At 38.5% G+C, this 15,010-nt stretch overlaps 1 protein-coding gene across 1 annotated transcript in view; it reads right to left on the bottom strand.

Moving 5' to 3' along the window:
* Positions 1-2,489: 2,489 nt before the first annotated feature.
* ATXN7 (ataxin 7) overlaps positions 2,490-15,010 on the bottom strand; it is a 37,288-nt gene continuing 24,767 nt past the window's right edge. The window contains exons 2-10 of the mRNA XM_009883602.1: positions 11,234-11,486; positions 10,279-10,541; positions 9,411-9,493; positions 7,408-7,673; positions 6,786-6,984; positions 5,787-5,908; positions 4,549-5,503; positions 2,988-3,123; positions 2,490-2,701 (exon numbers count right to left, since the gene is read on the bottom strand). Coding sequence (XP_009881904.1) covers positions 3,106-3,123; positions 4,549-5,503; positions 5,787-5,908; positions 6,786-6,984; positions 7,408-7,673; positions 9,411-9,493; positions 10,279-10,541; positions 11,234-11,486 — 2,159 coding nt within the window. The 3' untranslated portion in view covers positions 2,490-2,701; positions 2,988-3,105. The remainder of the gene's footprint in view (positions 2,702-2,987; positions 3,124-4,548; positions 5,504-5,786; positions 5,909-6,785; positions 6,985-7,407; positions 7,674-9,410; positions 9,494-10,278; positions 10,542-11,233; positions 11,487-15,010) is intronic.

Raw genomic sequence — 15,010 nt, forward strand, 5'->3', positions numbered from 1 at the left:
CGCACGCACACACACGCACACGAACACTAAAAAAAGAGAAGCAGTGTGTCACTTAACTAAATGTAGTCTTCTGGGAATCAGGCAACTGATAAGCAATGCCGTCTCGACCATTTCGGCTCCAATCCTGCGCTCGGGTTCCCGCGGCAGAACCCGACCGCAGGACCCGGGCAATCGGTTTGCGTGTCTCCGCTCCCAAGACATGAAAAAGGGACGCAGCTTTCACAAAACCGAGGCATCCCTTAAGTTGCAAAGTAGGCATGTTAGCTATTGGCTTGGCAGTGAACCACTTCAAATTATAAAAAGGTATTTGCTTTTTTTTTTTTTTTAATTAATTAATAAATAAATACTAGATGATCTCAATTGTACCAAAACTGGATATAAGAAAAAAAGACCTGTGCAAAAATACATATTTAAATATGTACAATCAATTAACAAAATATGTCTTCTGAAATAGGGATACTTCAATATTTATAATAGAACAAGAAATTCCAAAATAAAGATACAAAAGTATGCTTTTTTTTTTCCTTGTATAATTCTTTGTTCATCATTGCAGCAATTTTTTAGGTTAAGAAAACTGCAGGAGTCATAATGAGAAGTTGGAAAGACTATAAAAACTGTATCTCTTAAATTAATACCAAAATCTGTCTAGAAACAACCCAGCCACTGCAAATTCAATTTTGCAAGGAAAATTAATTTTAAGCTTCCTTAATTATTTACAGTAAGAACTATGTGACAATAAAAGCTTCAGGAACAAATGTTCTGCTTATAACCAAGATCTAAAACATAATATTGAAGCAGGTCTATGCTCAAGGGCAGACAGAATTTACGATGCTCTAACTCTTGACCCCCAATGGCTTAAACCCCCAGGACGCAGGTGACCGCAGACACTGGCTCTGTACCGGCAGCGGTCAGGAATTCATTTTTTTAATGCGTCTGCTTGCTATCGAAGGAGCGCAAATTTGCCATTTATGCTTTCAGATCAACAGAACCTTAAAAAAAAAAAAAAAGAAAAAAAAAAAAGAAAAGGAGAGTTCGATCACAAACTCGCTAGCGTGCACTCTCGCCAAATTGTTGTTTCCTTTACCTTTGTGTCCATCAAGAGCCAAACCGCCCCTGTGAGTGACGCTACCCTGAAGGGGAAGCTCTGCACCAGGGACGTCATCAGAGCATGGATTGCACTCCAAACACGCAGGATTTAATACGCTTTGATTTCTCTTTGTGGCATATCACTTTGGTTCCTTTTACGTTGGGTCCTTTTACGCAGTCCCAACAATCCTTTCAATTCTTATTAAACACAAATCCTTTTGTTCCTGAAAAGTTGGTTTGCTTTTTGTTTGTTTTTAAAGTTTGCATAATAAGTGTCTCTAGTACGTTGCTTTCTCAATGTGATCTTTTGTATCAATTCAAAGCTAAAGTGTCTGCATAGAGGCTTCTTGTTGTGTTGCTGTGTAAGAATGATTTCGTAGCAAGTTCAGGTTAAACTGAAAGCATCGTTAGGTAAACAACTAAGCAACTGCTACTCAGAGTGGCTTTGGATTCCCTGATGTACTACTTGCCACCAGAACTGGGGAGAAGGCAGCGCTACACGAACAACTGGACAGGCTCAGATTGTCTCTTCTCAGCAATAGCTGGTGCCCCTTTAAGGCAGAAAAAAAAAATGTCATCTTGGTTAGGATTTTGTTTTCCTTCGCTTTGCCCCTTAATAAAAGTTTAGTCAGTTTTGAGACTTTACCTGATGTTTAAAAACTTAACAGAAACATCCAGACGAATCAATTCATAATACAATAAGCCCTTTAGCAGAATTCACTTTTGAGGTGTTTTGAAGCAAGACAAAATATTTCATAAAAACTGACTGGACTATATAAAACTGTGTAAAGCCCCCTTTATTCATAAAGCCTGGGGAGGTGTGGGATGACTGCGATGCACACATCCATGCTTTACGGTGAACTCAGCTATCAAATTGGCATTTATTTCAGAATTTTGGAAAAAAAAAATACTCTTGCTGAGTGGTTGAAAGCATAACATGTTAAGGATTTAGTTATACAAACAAGGCATAAAGTAATTGACTTGTATGTTTTTTAGAAAATATTTAAATACTTTAAATACTTAGTTTTAAAAGGGCTATTTTTATAGGCTGGAAGGCAAATCCAGCCTAATTTAACCAATACAGTTGTTATTTTATTTAAATAACAAAGGCCTATGGTATACAGTATAGGTCAATAAATACGTTCTTTGGGGATATAGTTTTAGAGGTTATTTGCCTTTGTCTGCTGTTTTTGCATTTTTTAAAAAACAAACTTGACTTTCATTTTCTTCTGCAATCAAATCTTATTCAAAAGAATAGAAAACAGGTTTTGTATCATGCAAGTATGACATTTTTATACTTGTTTTCGGAGCGATGGCCTCAAACAAGTTTTTCTGGTTTCTGTTGGGTTTGTTTTGTTGTTTGTTTTGTTGGTTTGTTTTGTTTTTTTTTTGTAAACTCCTGATAGCTTCTTATCCCAAATTACTTGCAAAAGGCTGGGCAAAACACAGACTATTTTTTGAATTGTGCTATTTTTATATTCCATTAAAGAAACATTGCTATAAAAACACTAAAGCCATATTCCCTTCTTGAGGGCTTCTTTCCATTGTGCCTCACACATTTTTCCCCCTTGTCGCGGGGTCCTCTCCGTTGAGGGTGTCTCTGGTTAGCTATCACCTACAAAAGACACCATCAGTATAAAAATAAGTCCACAGTAACGTTTATTTCCCCCCAGAAAACATTCGTTTGCCCAACCAATCTATGTCAAATAGTGGCAAGATGATGTACCCCTGTAAGTAAAATCTCACAGGTTTGTAGCAAACAGTCCAGACCACCCTTAACACTGATAAGAGCAATTATGTGACTGAACTTCATCCAGTGTCCATTTCTAGTATATTCGCTGCTACAGACATGGCTTCAGGGAAATTCCTTGTTTAAGTGACAGTCCAGTAGATTTCCACACCTGAGGACCATGGGAAGTTGGGAAAACTCAAGGCATCTTGGAGTCCAGAAATCCAGATGGAGGTTTTGCTTGTAGTGAAAACTGTCCAGTTCGTTTCTCACCACGGTGCGTTCAGCTATCAGGGACGTGCCTTTGGCTTTTGAGGAAGCAAAAGAAAGAGAAGGATGAGTGAGCCAGGCTGTTATAGCAGATGCCCTTAAAGGTCATTTTCTGGATAACGAGAGCATATTTGGGGCAGAATCAGCAGGCACAGTGCGACACCACTAACATGCGGTTGGCTTCTCCCAGACTTGACAATTCTCAAGCTAAAGCTCTTCAAAGTTATAACAGTTTCAGACATGATTTCTTTCCTTAATTCAGTGAAATTATATTTATCCTTTATTTATATTGCATAGCTGAAATAGTTACTATTAGATCAGTCCAAAAATAATTCAGCCATCTGAATGCCTTTTTTTGTTTGTTTGTTTATTACAGTAAACATACTGTAATAAACAACATAATGGTGAATATCTTCCTCTCAAAAATACTTCAGCCATCTGAATGCCTTTTTTTTTGTTTGTTTATTACAGTAAACACAACATAATGGTGAATATCTTCCTCTGTGGCTGAAACTGAGTATTAAGAAACCATTCTGAAAAAGCTCTTACTGACCTCCTTAGCTCTCCAGATACACAGATTTCAGGTTATTAACGCCAGAGGGAACAAAAAGTTTCTTGGCTTTTCAATCTCAAAAAAAATCTAGTTCTAAAGCTACTCTCTAAAATTCCATCTTCTATACTCTCCTCGAGTTGTATCAAATTATTTTTACCCTTCCAAGCGATCCTCCAAGTCAACTTGAATAGTATTACTAAGAAGTCTGAGCTACCGGTTTCTAAATTATCTCTCATCCTCACTTATCAAGAACTTTCTCTCCCAATACACAACTTTTCCAGTGTAATTCATTTAAAAAAACCAAAACCCCAAACTAATTTTTAAAACGGGATCTTACCTATTCATGAGATCTGCTTCCTTTATAGTAAATCTGTTTGCTCTACTGACTAAAAAGGTTTCTATTTTATTTATAACATTTAATCTTGTTATTACTAAGAAGTTAGTCAATGACACCTTGGGATAATAGGCTTATTTTATCACAGTATCACAGTTCTGTTATCAGCATCATTATGTTCCACTTCATAGAATGTTTGCTACTGACACAGAAACAAGAAGTCAGGCTGAGACGTGCAGCTCGGTTCCATGGCTGGCTGGCAAGATTTACTTTTTAAATTACTTTTTTAAAAATGTGAGGACTGAATGTCATCTTAGAGCAATTCACAGGCAACAGCTGAGGAATTGTCATATTGAAGGTTACTTTAAAAAAGGCCACTCTTTATGAGAGTGTTTATAAAAATCTTGTGTAAACGTACCATAAAACCACTCCAACTGAGCAGTGGAGGAATAAGAGAACTATCTTTTACTTGAACAGGATCTGGAATTGGCTAGCTAATAATTAAGAGAACACATGTAATACAAGCATGTGAAGAGGCATGTTCACACTGGCTTAGTTGGAGACCAAATTCCATACCTGATGAAAAAGAGAATTGTTCATCAGTCCTTGCGTCCCTGGGATTGCACCAGTGTGTTTTGCATGAACATTGTTCACCGATGTCAGTTTGGCAACTTTGTTTGATTTGCTGCTGCTGCTGCTGTTTATGCTGCTTGAACCAGGTGAGCACTTTCTTTTCTTTCCTATTAATTTGTCAAGGGAAGTATGCGAATGTGAAAAACTGCTGTGTGAGTTTACAGTCAGCTCGCTGGACTGATGAACAAACGGCCCTAAGGAGAGCGTGGAGTCGCTGCTGTTCATCATCACACTCATTCTCTTTATCGATTCTGCAGGGCTTCCAGTCGGAGGACCCCTCCCTGATTGGTCATGTTTGAGGCTAACAGAGTTAGCTTTGCTAGTCATACAGTTGAGGCCAACGCTGTGGGACGAAGCTGTCACCGACGGATGATAGGAGGTCCCAGAGTTTCCAGAGTTAACCACACAGTTTTTTCTAAAGGACTCTGTGGAATGAGAAGGTGCTAGCAGTGCGGAACTGTTTTTACGCTTCTTTCCTGAGCCGCCGCTGCTACTGACACTGCCGGTACTGTTACAGGTGCCACTGCCAGCAGAAGATTCCTTAGGTTTAAAAGACTTGCTGGATTTCATTTTCTGAGGTTTGCTGGGCATAGGTGAAGGTACAGAGGAAAGCACTGTAGGTGTTGAAGGGGACGAAGACACTTGTCTTGATTGCATACTGCAGACAGGATCCACTGCACCCAAAGTAGCAGGATTGGCATTTAGTGTTGTTCCATGTGATGGTACCGATTTATTATTCAAAGACACACAGGAAGGAGATACCAATGCTGGCGATGACATAACCGTGGTGGGTAAGAGGAACCCTGCTGCACTGACACCGTACTGTGAAGCAGGCATCGAGTTTGTCCGATGCGGTGCACGAACTGATGCCGTGTTACCAGACGCCGGAGGAATTTTCCTGCAGGTGAAGAGAAAAACAAACAAAACCTGCATGGCTACCATTCTTTGGAATAATACCCAGTCTAGTAATGCTACACTACAGCGATTGTATCTTGAGGTCGATTAATGCCACTAAAATATTTTATTAAATAGTTAATTGTTGCAAAAAATGTAAAGCATAGACTATCAACCTTTGATCCGATTAATCTGAACACAAGATTACTGTTCTTTAAGTAGAATCACAGGCTTGATGTATTTCTACAAATACCAAGAAGAATAAGAACTCTTTCACGTCTACTCACTTCCACATCTGTGAATTAAGATGCTTCTCCAACATGAAGTCAAGTGCACATCGAATATGGTTCCACCGCTTGTCGAACACATAATAACCTCTTCCAATTTGCCGACTACCAAATGTGCAAAACTGAAAAGACAGATTTTTATTGGTGTTTTCTACTTTCAGTAACAACTCTCTGAATGACAATGCACTTGTCTATAAATAAGTATTGCTAAATGAATATGCTTTTAGATGTTTAAATCAAGGATAAAAAAACGAATTAGAATTTTTATTCCTATGATACAACTACTTTAGATTTTTGGCCTTGGTATATTGGGATCAGTTTCTTCCCATCTGATACTCCCATACTTTATGACCAAAAGCAGCGGTCAAATTTGAATCACTCTGATTAAACAGGGAAGGACAGTAGTGTGCGTGTGTGTGTGTACAAAACCATAATCTATATATGCAACACCTGCTTCTGAGGAGCTATCAGCTATCTGCTTGTAGTCTGTTTAAAAAAAAATGAGACCATTTGACATATAGACAGTTAGGCAATAAAGCTTGCGCTTTTAAGCTAGACTGACTAGTTCTTGTCAAAATTTAAGTGTTGAAACAACACGTTACTGCTACCTTTACTGTGACAATTGGCACCTTCAGTAAAACATGTACGTGTGTCTGGGAAGTCCAATAACAAAATCTCACCAGAAGGGGACTGTTTACATGTCCTTATTCCACAACCACAGCCCTTCAGAGCTGTCACCAATTTCACCTTCAGTATTTTGTCATTTTGATTTCTTTTGGATTGGGGAAGAGAGCTCCAAACACATTTCTTTAGCCCATTTACTTTGCAACTGCAGTTAAACCTTCACTGCCTACTAGGCAACAAAACAATTTTCTTAAAATCTAGGAAAACGAATAAATTCACGTACCCCATAGAAAGCTACCCTTACAACTCCCAAGTAATTTGTTTACAAGTACAGAGCCAGCAAAAGACCAAGGTTAACTTTTACTTGAAACGTACAGCGGCTGGTTGAGGATGATGACCTGAATAATGACAATCCAGTTTTTCAACAGGCTCTTCTTTTTCGTCACATTCTCCCTCATCACTGGATAACCGAGATGCTGGCTCAGCTGCAGGCAAGGGAGGGTGCGGGGACTCGTGGACAGAAGGAGACTCGCTAGGGGCATTTCCACTGTGCTGGGCTGGACAGCCTGGAGGCCTGGGCAAGGCAAGCGGTAAAGGTGTTATTGAACTACATCGAGTTAAAAATGCCAAGCTTAAGTGCGTACTGTTACTGACAGAAGGAAATCTACGTTAACAGATTTCTGATATTTTCCATAGTCTCATAACACATCTAACAAGAGGAAGGACAGGAGGCACTGCAGCCCCGGAAAAGCAGCATTGCCCAATCGTTGCTGAACCATTTTCATTGATGCAAGTCAGCTTTTACTATTTCAAACACCAAACCCTCCTCGCTAGGAGTTCCAGCTCAACATGTTAATTGCTAATTGCAGACAGTCAGTCACCAGGCGTAGAGCAAAAATGCTGCCCCATCCAAGAGATGCATATCGCTCTTTCAAAATCCGCCTGATAAAGCTACCAGTATGAGTTTCATACCATTGGATCTGCAGATTTTCCTTACCTTGGAAGACTGGGGGGGTGAGGTTTGGGTTTATTAGGTAATAAAGGCTTTGATTCTGTAAGAGTAACTCCATGAGAATTTTGGTGCAGCTCCTGGGAAGTTTTAGTAGGTGAGGGATGTGGTTCCCTGAGAGGGGGCATCTGCTGATGATGATCCGAATGTCGAAGAAGTTCCTTTTCCCTGGTTTTGCTTTTGTGCTCGGCTAATAACACATCAAATCGTTTTCTTCGACCCTGTACAGCCCTCCGCTGGGTTAAGGAATGTGTCTGCAAAATCATGAATAAATCATTAATCCCAGGCTGTTAGATTTGTGGAAGTCAAACACTCAAAACACGTGTATGGAGCTCTAAAAACAGAGAAAATCATCACACTCATGGTTTAGTAAACAAATGGGAGAATGACTTAGAAAACAAACTTTAAAATCGCTTGGTGGTTGATTGTATCTTTGTCTGATAAAAAATAACAGAAACCAGCCCTTACGTAAAAGGCTTCTTTCAGATTTCTTTTCAAAAAAGAAACCACCAAAGTTCTTATAAGGTTAAGATTAAACTTGAAAATATTTTTTTTTTTACATTGCACAACCAAAAAATGCTAAATACTTTCATAAGTGAAAGTAAATATTTAACGCAACAATGTTTAAAATCAGACTTTTAATGGGAGACATGAAAAATATTTATAAAAATACTTTGGTTCCCTCTATATACTAACATATTCCTTGAAAACTAATGTAATGAAATAGATACTAAGGAATGCAAAAAAACCCCAAAAAACCAGCAGAATCCAGTCAGACAGAACTCAAAAGTCCTCCAAGTCTCCTGAATGCTACACATCACAAGACATATATGTGTATATATGGCACAAATTCTAGGTAAAGTGAAATAGATGGAAGTTATTTTTCTGAATTGTTAAAAGTCACATACAGTACATCTTTTTCACATGGCATAAAAGGTTTGACTGGGTTCATTTTAGTAGGTAAAAATTATTGTTACATAATCCAGACAAATAGCAATGCTGAAAAATATTTCATGAGTAGGTACAATATAAGGAATTGCTGAGAAATGTTTTTACTTTCTTTCTCCTTTACACCTTTGATTTGTGTAGGTCTCTTGTAACATCCTGAAGCTTTTCCCTCCTCTATTAGCAAACCAATTGCCTCCCCCTTGTAATTCCAAAAGGGCAATGTGTTCAAGTTCAGTTCCTCTGGGTCATTAGTACCAGCTTCATTTACCTTTGTTCTGTAGGTGGTTTATTTACCAGATGCTTCCCCTACTGACAGTTTAGCTGCTTTGCAGGAAAGCAGCTAAACATTACACAATTGCAGGGGATCTGGATTTTTGGTTCCTTGGGACTAAGTGATACCCCTCTATCCCCCAAGATTTTTGAGCCAGAGGACACATTTCAGCTGACCAAAAATTTTTATGCATTGTTTAATTTAGAGTTTGACCTTTAGGCACACTCCGTGGCTTTTTCAGAAGACTCATTTCTGAGTTGGCTGTGGTTGCACATCAAGCAGCATTAGCATTTACACAAATACCTCCCAAGTACCTGCTGGAGACTCTGCTGGGGGGCGGGGAGGAAGGGGTGTGAGAGGGGAGGAGCTTGATTTATTTAAATTCTGCACAAACAAATAATACTTTTAATGCTTATGAGGAATTTTAAAATTCATGATCTATGACCCAAAGGTTATCCCCCAAAAGAAGAACATGCTGGCCCCCTACTACCTCCATGAGGAGTAACACAAGCTGTCCTATGTCAACATCCATGTTTAAAGGCTTAATACAAAAATACAAACCTCCAAGGTACTTTAGGAAATATGTTTTTGAATAAATAATTAACAACTTTGAAAACAACTCATTCTTGGTTCTGGGCAACATGTTTTGAGAGGTACCATTTACAGTGGTAATTACTGACAGCAAAAAATTGTAGTTTTCTGTTTTCTATCATAATTGTCAGGAAAATGAATTAAAACTTTACACAACCTTATTCTGATGAAGATATCCTACCTTGCATGTCAAAGACCTAGTACAAGGTTTCCTGGTTTCCACATCAATGACACCACAGTATATATCAGGATCAAATTCTCTCTCTGTCAAAGGCACAGAGTATTGAAAAGTTATCAAAAGACATTCTGAAATACTAACACTTATTTTCTTCATAAAAATTAACCCTATTGGAAACTGTTTTCAAATGTACCACAGGCAAACGTACAAATAAAAATGCAGAATAAAATTGTGCAAATAAAAATTTCTACACTCTCTGCAAGTTTATGGTGTGCCGGAAATACAGATCACAAGTCTACAAACAGAATAGAGAAATTTACAGCTGTAAAGGCCCCAAAGGAGGCGCAGATCCTGCATGTCAGGATCAATATGATCAATATGAACTATGACAAACAAACGATGGTTTCTTTGTTGTTGTTTTTTGTGTTAAGAACTTTTCTACCAATCTACTAACACTCAAAGTCATTGTGTTTTAAAACTGTAAAGAGCAGACTGGGTTTACATTTTTGAGTTTATGAGGTGCTAGCTGTTCCGTTTTCTATGTACATTTGGACTTTCCATACAGAAAAAAGGAAAAGAAAAATCTTTAAAGATAGAAGCGTGTAATTTCAAAACTTTAAGAACTGACAGGCCCCTGAGGTCTGTATGGTTTCTGAAAGCAATAGCCCCATTTCAAGTCGTTTGCATCATTTAAGAGTATGTCGAGTTATAGATCTAAATTCTTACACATAAAACATACCTAACTACAAGTTACAGTGTTATAAAAGCGTTTCACTTACTTTTGAAACTTTTTTTCTATATAGCCTATATATGTGTTTCTACAGATACACTACTAAGAGGAATATAGCAAATAACAATTAAAAACAATTACCTGACAATCTTTTATGTAAAAATTTCCTATTATTTGTATTTTCTTCAGGTTTCTTTTCCAAAAATGGAGGCACAGAGAGAAGACCTTTACCATTCAGTATCTGTCCAGGGGAAGGCAAGGGTGGCTTTGGTATTGAGGGACAATTAAGGCCAGTCTTTATTGAGGAACTCACAGTAGTAGAACAAGTTGGACCAACAGCAGCTTTCAGTTGGGCACCATCTATCTTTGGATGAATCTTTTCCACTTTGACAGATGGAGTCATACTATTATTTATGAAAAACAAAGGGGGGAAATTTGAAAATTATAGTAATAAATTATAAAAGAATATGTAAGTTATTACTCAACAATACTCTGATCTATTCACAATTCAAATAAATGTAGACCTTCCTCCTTTATTCCCAGTTTTATTCTTCTTATCTTTTTTATTTTCACATTTTTTTTGGTGATGTCTCTGCTGTCCTCTTTTCCCCATTTCTTTGTTAAGTATTTCAGAGAGTCATCAGGGACTTCAGAAACTGTTATTTGGATTCACAGATACAGTGCATCACCAAAGCAACTGGAATGGGCCTGTTATGTCCAGTGAGAAATACCCCATTCTGCGACAGTAAATTATATTATCAGGTCTGCAATCACACGCGTGCAGGTCAAAAATCACCTGGATTAGAGGTAAAACTCCTTTACGATCAAAGTATGCTGATTAGATCAAAGGACTAAGAGCCCCTAGCAAAACGACCTTTATTTATAGCGATTTAAGATGCAGCTTTGCAAGAGTTCTTGTTCAACATAGTCCTGAGTATTACCTATAATCTTAGACTAGGCTGCTGGAAAAGATCTGGAGGAGTTTACAGCAGTTATCACTTAAACCAAAAACCCTCTGAAACAAAGGAAATTCTACTGATACAGCAGTGTCTATGCAAGCACTAACGTTTAATTCTTTGTCAAAACGCATACTCACATTTTATCGTGGGGAACTTTGCTATGCTGTACCGAATGCATTAACCTGTTGTTTCCGCTGATCTGCAGCTTGTCTTTGGGTGATTTCAACAACTTGGAATTTGATGATGATGCACTAGTACCTCCACTGGATGAACGATTGCTCCCACTTCCACTGCTACCTTTGTTTTTTGAAGGGAAAGATGAAATGAGGGAAAATACTGAAGAGGAGGGAGGAGTCAAAGGCGGCTTGCTGGAGGAGCTGTGTCTTCTTTCTGAAAATGAGGGAAAAAAGGGATGTTTAAGATCCCATACAGAAACAGTTCTTAAATACTTCATTGCTGTCATTTAGTCCATTAACATTTTTCCTTTATTGGCTTGGGAGGTCCCCTGCCACACACAGAGCGTAGAGGATTCAAGTCTCACTGTAATCCACGAGGCTCCACTCCTTGCTGGTCCCCAGCCGGTTACAGGAGTCTCTTAACTTTAGGAGCTACATTCCTCAGCCACTAAAGCTTAGCTTTTCATAACACTCCCCACTCTCTCTCCATCTTAAAGAACAAGAAAGTGAGAATCAGACCTAGACCTCAGACACACAAAAGCAAAGAGACCCCATCCTCAGGCCAAGCAAGCTTAAATATCGTATTTCCTCAAAAGATAACAATTCTCTGTAAGTATATCTCCTAATGGTCAAAAGGAGATCGGAGCCAACACTTAAACTTTCACTTCATGACAGCCTTGTGGCACGGCTTACTAGACCTTCAGCGTGAAATGCCCCTAACAACAGCAGCTCAAGTATTGACCTAGATTGGGTTTTGGGGTGTTGTGGTTTTTGTTTTGCTTTCCTCTTATCCATTCTACAGGATTTCTATTTAGGAACAACATCAAAAGGAGCAACAAATGATCTTATAAAAAAAAAATAAATCTGAACATTTGAATTAAGAGTGGTCAGGCTCCATCAATTACCGTGGTGGGAAAGAAACTATTTAATTAACATTAAACCATTAACATTAATATATTGCTAGCACTGTTTGAGTTAAAATAGTGTATATGATAAAGGCAGTTCTTTGGAACAATGAATTCTCAGTCACAAAACACCTGACAGCTTCAGGGAGTACCCAGCTCTGCCTACACACGGACATGTTAATTGACCTCTTGCTTGACTGATACTTGGACACCTGCGATTCCTCGATGATCTGTGTAATCAACACCTGCTTAAGAGACATGTCTGGCAATTGGCTATATGCAAACCACACATCTAAGAGAGAACCAAGAATTAGCAGGTCTGTCAGGGGAGTGGAAAGGCACCTTTCTCCTCGACAGCGGTAACACCTCTTTCTCAGCCAAGAATTGTTAAAGGTCCTCAAAACCACCACCGATCAATGCCTGGATCAGCTTACGTATTTTGACTTAAACTGCCAAAGAAGCAGGCTACTCATGAAGTTGCAACAACTATAGCCAAGAGTGAAAGTCAAATCCAGTGCAACCTGTACGGAAGTCTGTAACGCTCTAGCAAATGTAAGTTAATACATCTGTGTTCTGCTTACGTGACCTATTTTCCCCCCAATCTCAAATACAGCAATCGTATGCCACTCAGATGATGAGCAACCAGGACTCCATCGAACGAGTCAGCATCAGCCCTGCACCAACGTCGCCAGGCACATCGCCCACAGCGCGGCGCCGGCACGCGAGACTGCAACACAGCGCACCAGCAATGGCCAGGGGGAAAAAAGTCACGTCGCTCCAGCAGCGCAAGAGGAAGACATAGGAGTCTCACACCTGGCAAGCTGATTTCTTACAAAGGTGGGGAAGCGGCATTTTAAATACGTTTATTAGCTCAGGACACACACACAAAAATAATTAAAAAGCACAGAGCTCAGATGAGGAACCTCTGGCCAAGAAATTATTTCCGAGACTGAACCAAGCCCTGTGTGTTTCTCTGTTTAACTGCAAAATGGGTGCAAACTACCTAACGAACCTCCTGCAAGAGAGTCATCACTTCTTAATCAGTATTTACCAAAAAGCTCAGAGAGGCCAGGTGAAATGTTCAACAGAAATAGTAAAAAATGCCACAATTTATCGCCTGTCTCGAGAAACAACCGCTTTAAAATTATAGTACTTAGAACAACTAGTTATCAGTGATGTTCAAAACCATCTACCTAGTTTTCTAGAACCAGATCACAGAATGGTTTAGGTTGGAAAGGACCTTGAAGATCATCGAGTTCCGACCCCCCTGCCATAGACAGATGCCATTGAAGAGTTTCTAAGAGCAGTATGTTAGCATATTTATGTTCTAGTCAATGGCTGAGCTTCTAATATGACATACTGCTTATTGCCAAACGCCTTTTTATAGCAATGGCAAGAATCCCTGAGCAGCTCTGATAAATTACTATTTGAGGGGCATTAGTTCAGCGATGCTACACCCTGTGAGATTACTCTGCGAGATAATGAGAAAAGTTGCTCAATACCCTTCCACCTTCTGAATTTAGAAAATTCAAAGTCCAAGTTCTTATCACAGTTACAAATAACCTCTAATAATCCAGTGGATGACTAATGCAATGTTTGGGAGTTTGTTTTGATTATTTTTTTTTTAAAGGAAGAGAGGGTGTTACTTCCCTGGAGAAAACTTGGCAAACGAGAAGAGAAAGTGACTAGAGTAAGATTAAGACTAACTCCCTGCATCCCATCATTAGGAATAAACTAGCCACAATATTAATCTGAGATACTAATCTAAATTATATAAACACCTCTTTTCTGGCAATTTTAACCGGTACTGTTCTGGTACTACTCTGAGATGTTAATGACTGCTATTTGCATGAATGTTTCATAGCAACAGTCTCAAAAAAAGTGAGTTAATATAGAAAGAAAGAGTTTTAAGCTGCTGATAATAATAAAAAAAAATGACCTAAGAGAATTATGGCTAATGGCTGATCACACACCAAGGTTACTGTCTACCTGCCAGAGAGAATTTCCATTCTCTAGACAGACATATGATTCAGAACGCACAAAGAAAGCCAAATGAGCTTTTTCTAGAATTTGAGGACAATTTCTGAAGGAAATGTTATAACAATTTAAGCTGATCAACAAAACGAGAAGACTTTTCAGCTAATTTTTCAAAACCTGCCCGGACCTGTGTCACGTTGACTTACGTACAAGTAGAGGCAGGGCTGCTACTGGGATCTGCTTGTATTTAATGTTTCAAACTTTTTATAAAATTCATGGTTTGAAGTGAAATCTGCTTAAGGTCTGTTTTGTAAACCATCTGAAGACTACTGATGTCTCATTTTATTGGAGAAAGCTAGTATTATTTTTGAAACCAGACATGTGTTAAGCATGGCATACTTGCTCTAACAAATGTATTTATTGACAGACTGACATAGGCGTTTAATGGAAAAATTACTACACAAACTGTCACTGAATAATCAAGACCACCATGCTTATTATGCTAAGCATATTATAATGATAAATTCTACTAATCATCTGCCAATCTAATATGGTTCCCATTTGCCACTAACTCTGACTCAGCCTGAAAACATTTTAAAATATAATTATCTCCAGGTGTTCAGTTTCCAAATTTTAAAAGTTAGCACTCATGTCCCTTCCCTTCACATAACTCTTGAAAGAAAAAAAAAAAAAAAAAAATGTCATGATTGCTTTTACAGCGCTGCATAGTGGTATTTCAAATATTGCACCTGAATAACAGTTCTAAACTAAACTGTGGGGGGAGGATTTTTTTTTTTAAAGTTTTTGTTGTCATTTTTTTGTTTTTTAAATATCAGAAAGGTGTAAGTTTTTGTTT

Source organism: Charadrius vociferus, unplaced genomic scaffold (genome assembly GCF_000708025.1).
Source record: "Charadrius vociferus isolate BGI_N301 unplaced genomic scaffold, ASM70802v2 scaffold324, whole genome shotgun sequence".
Taxonomy (NCBI): domain Eukaryota; kingdom Metazoa; phylum Chordata; class Aves; order Charadriiformes; family Charadriidae; genus Charadrius; species Charadrius vociferus.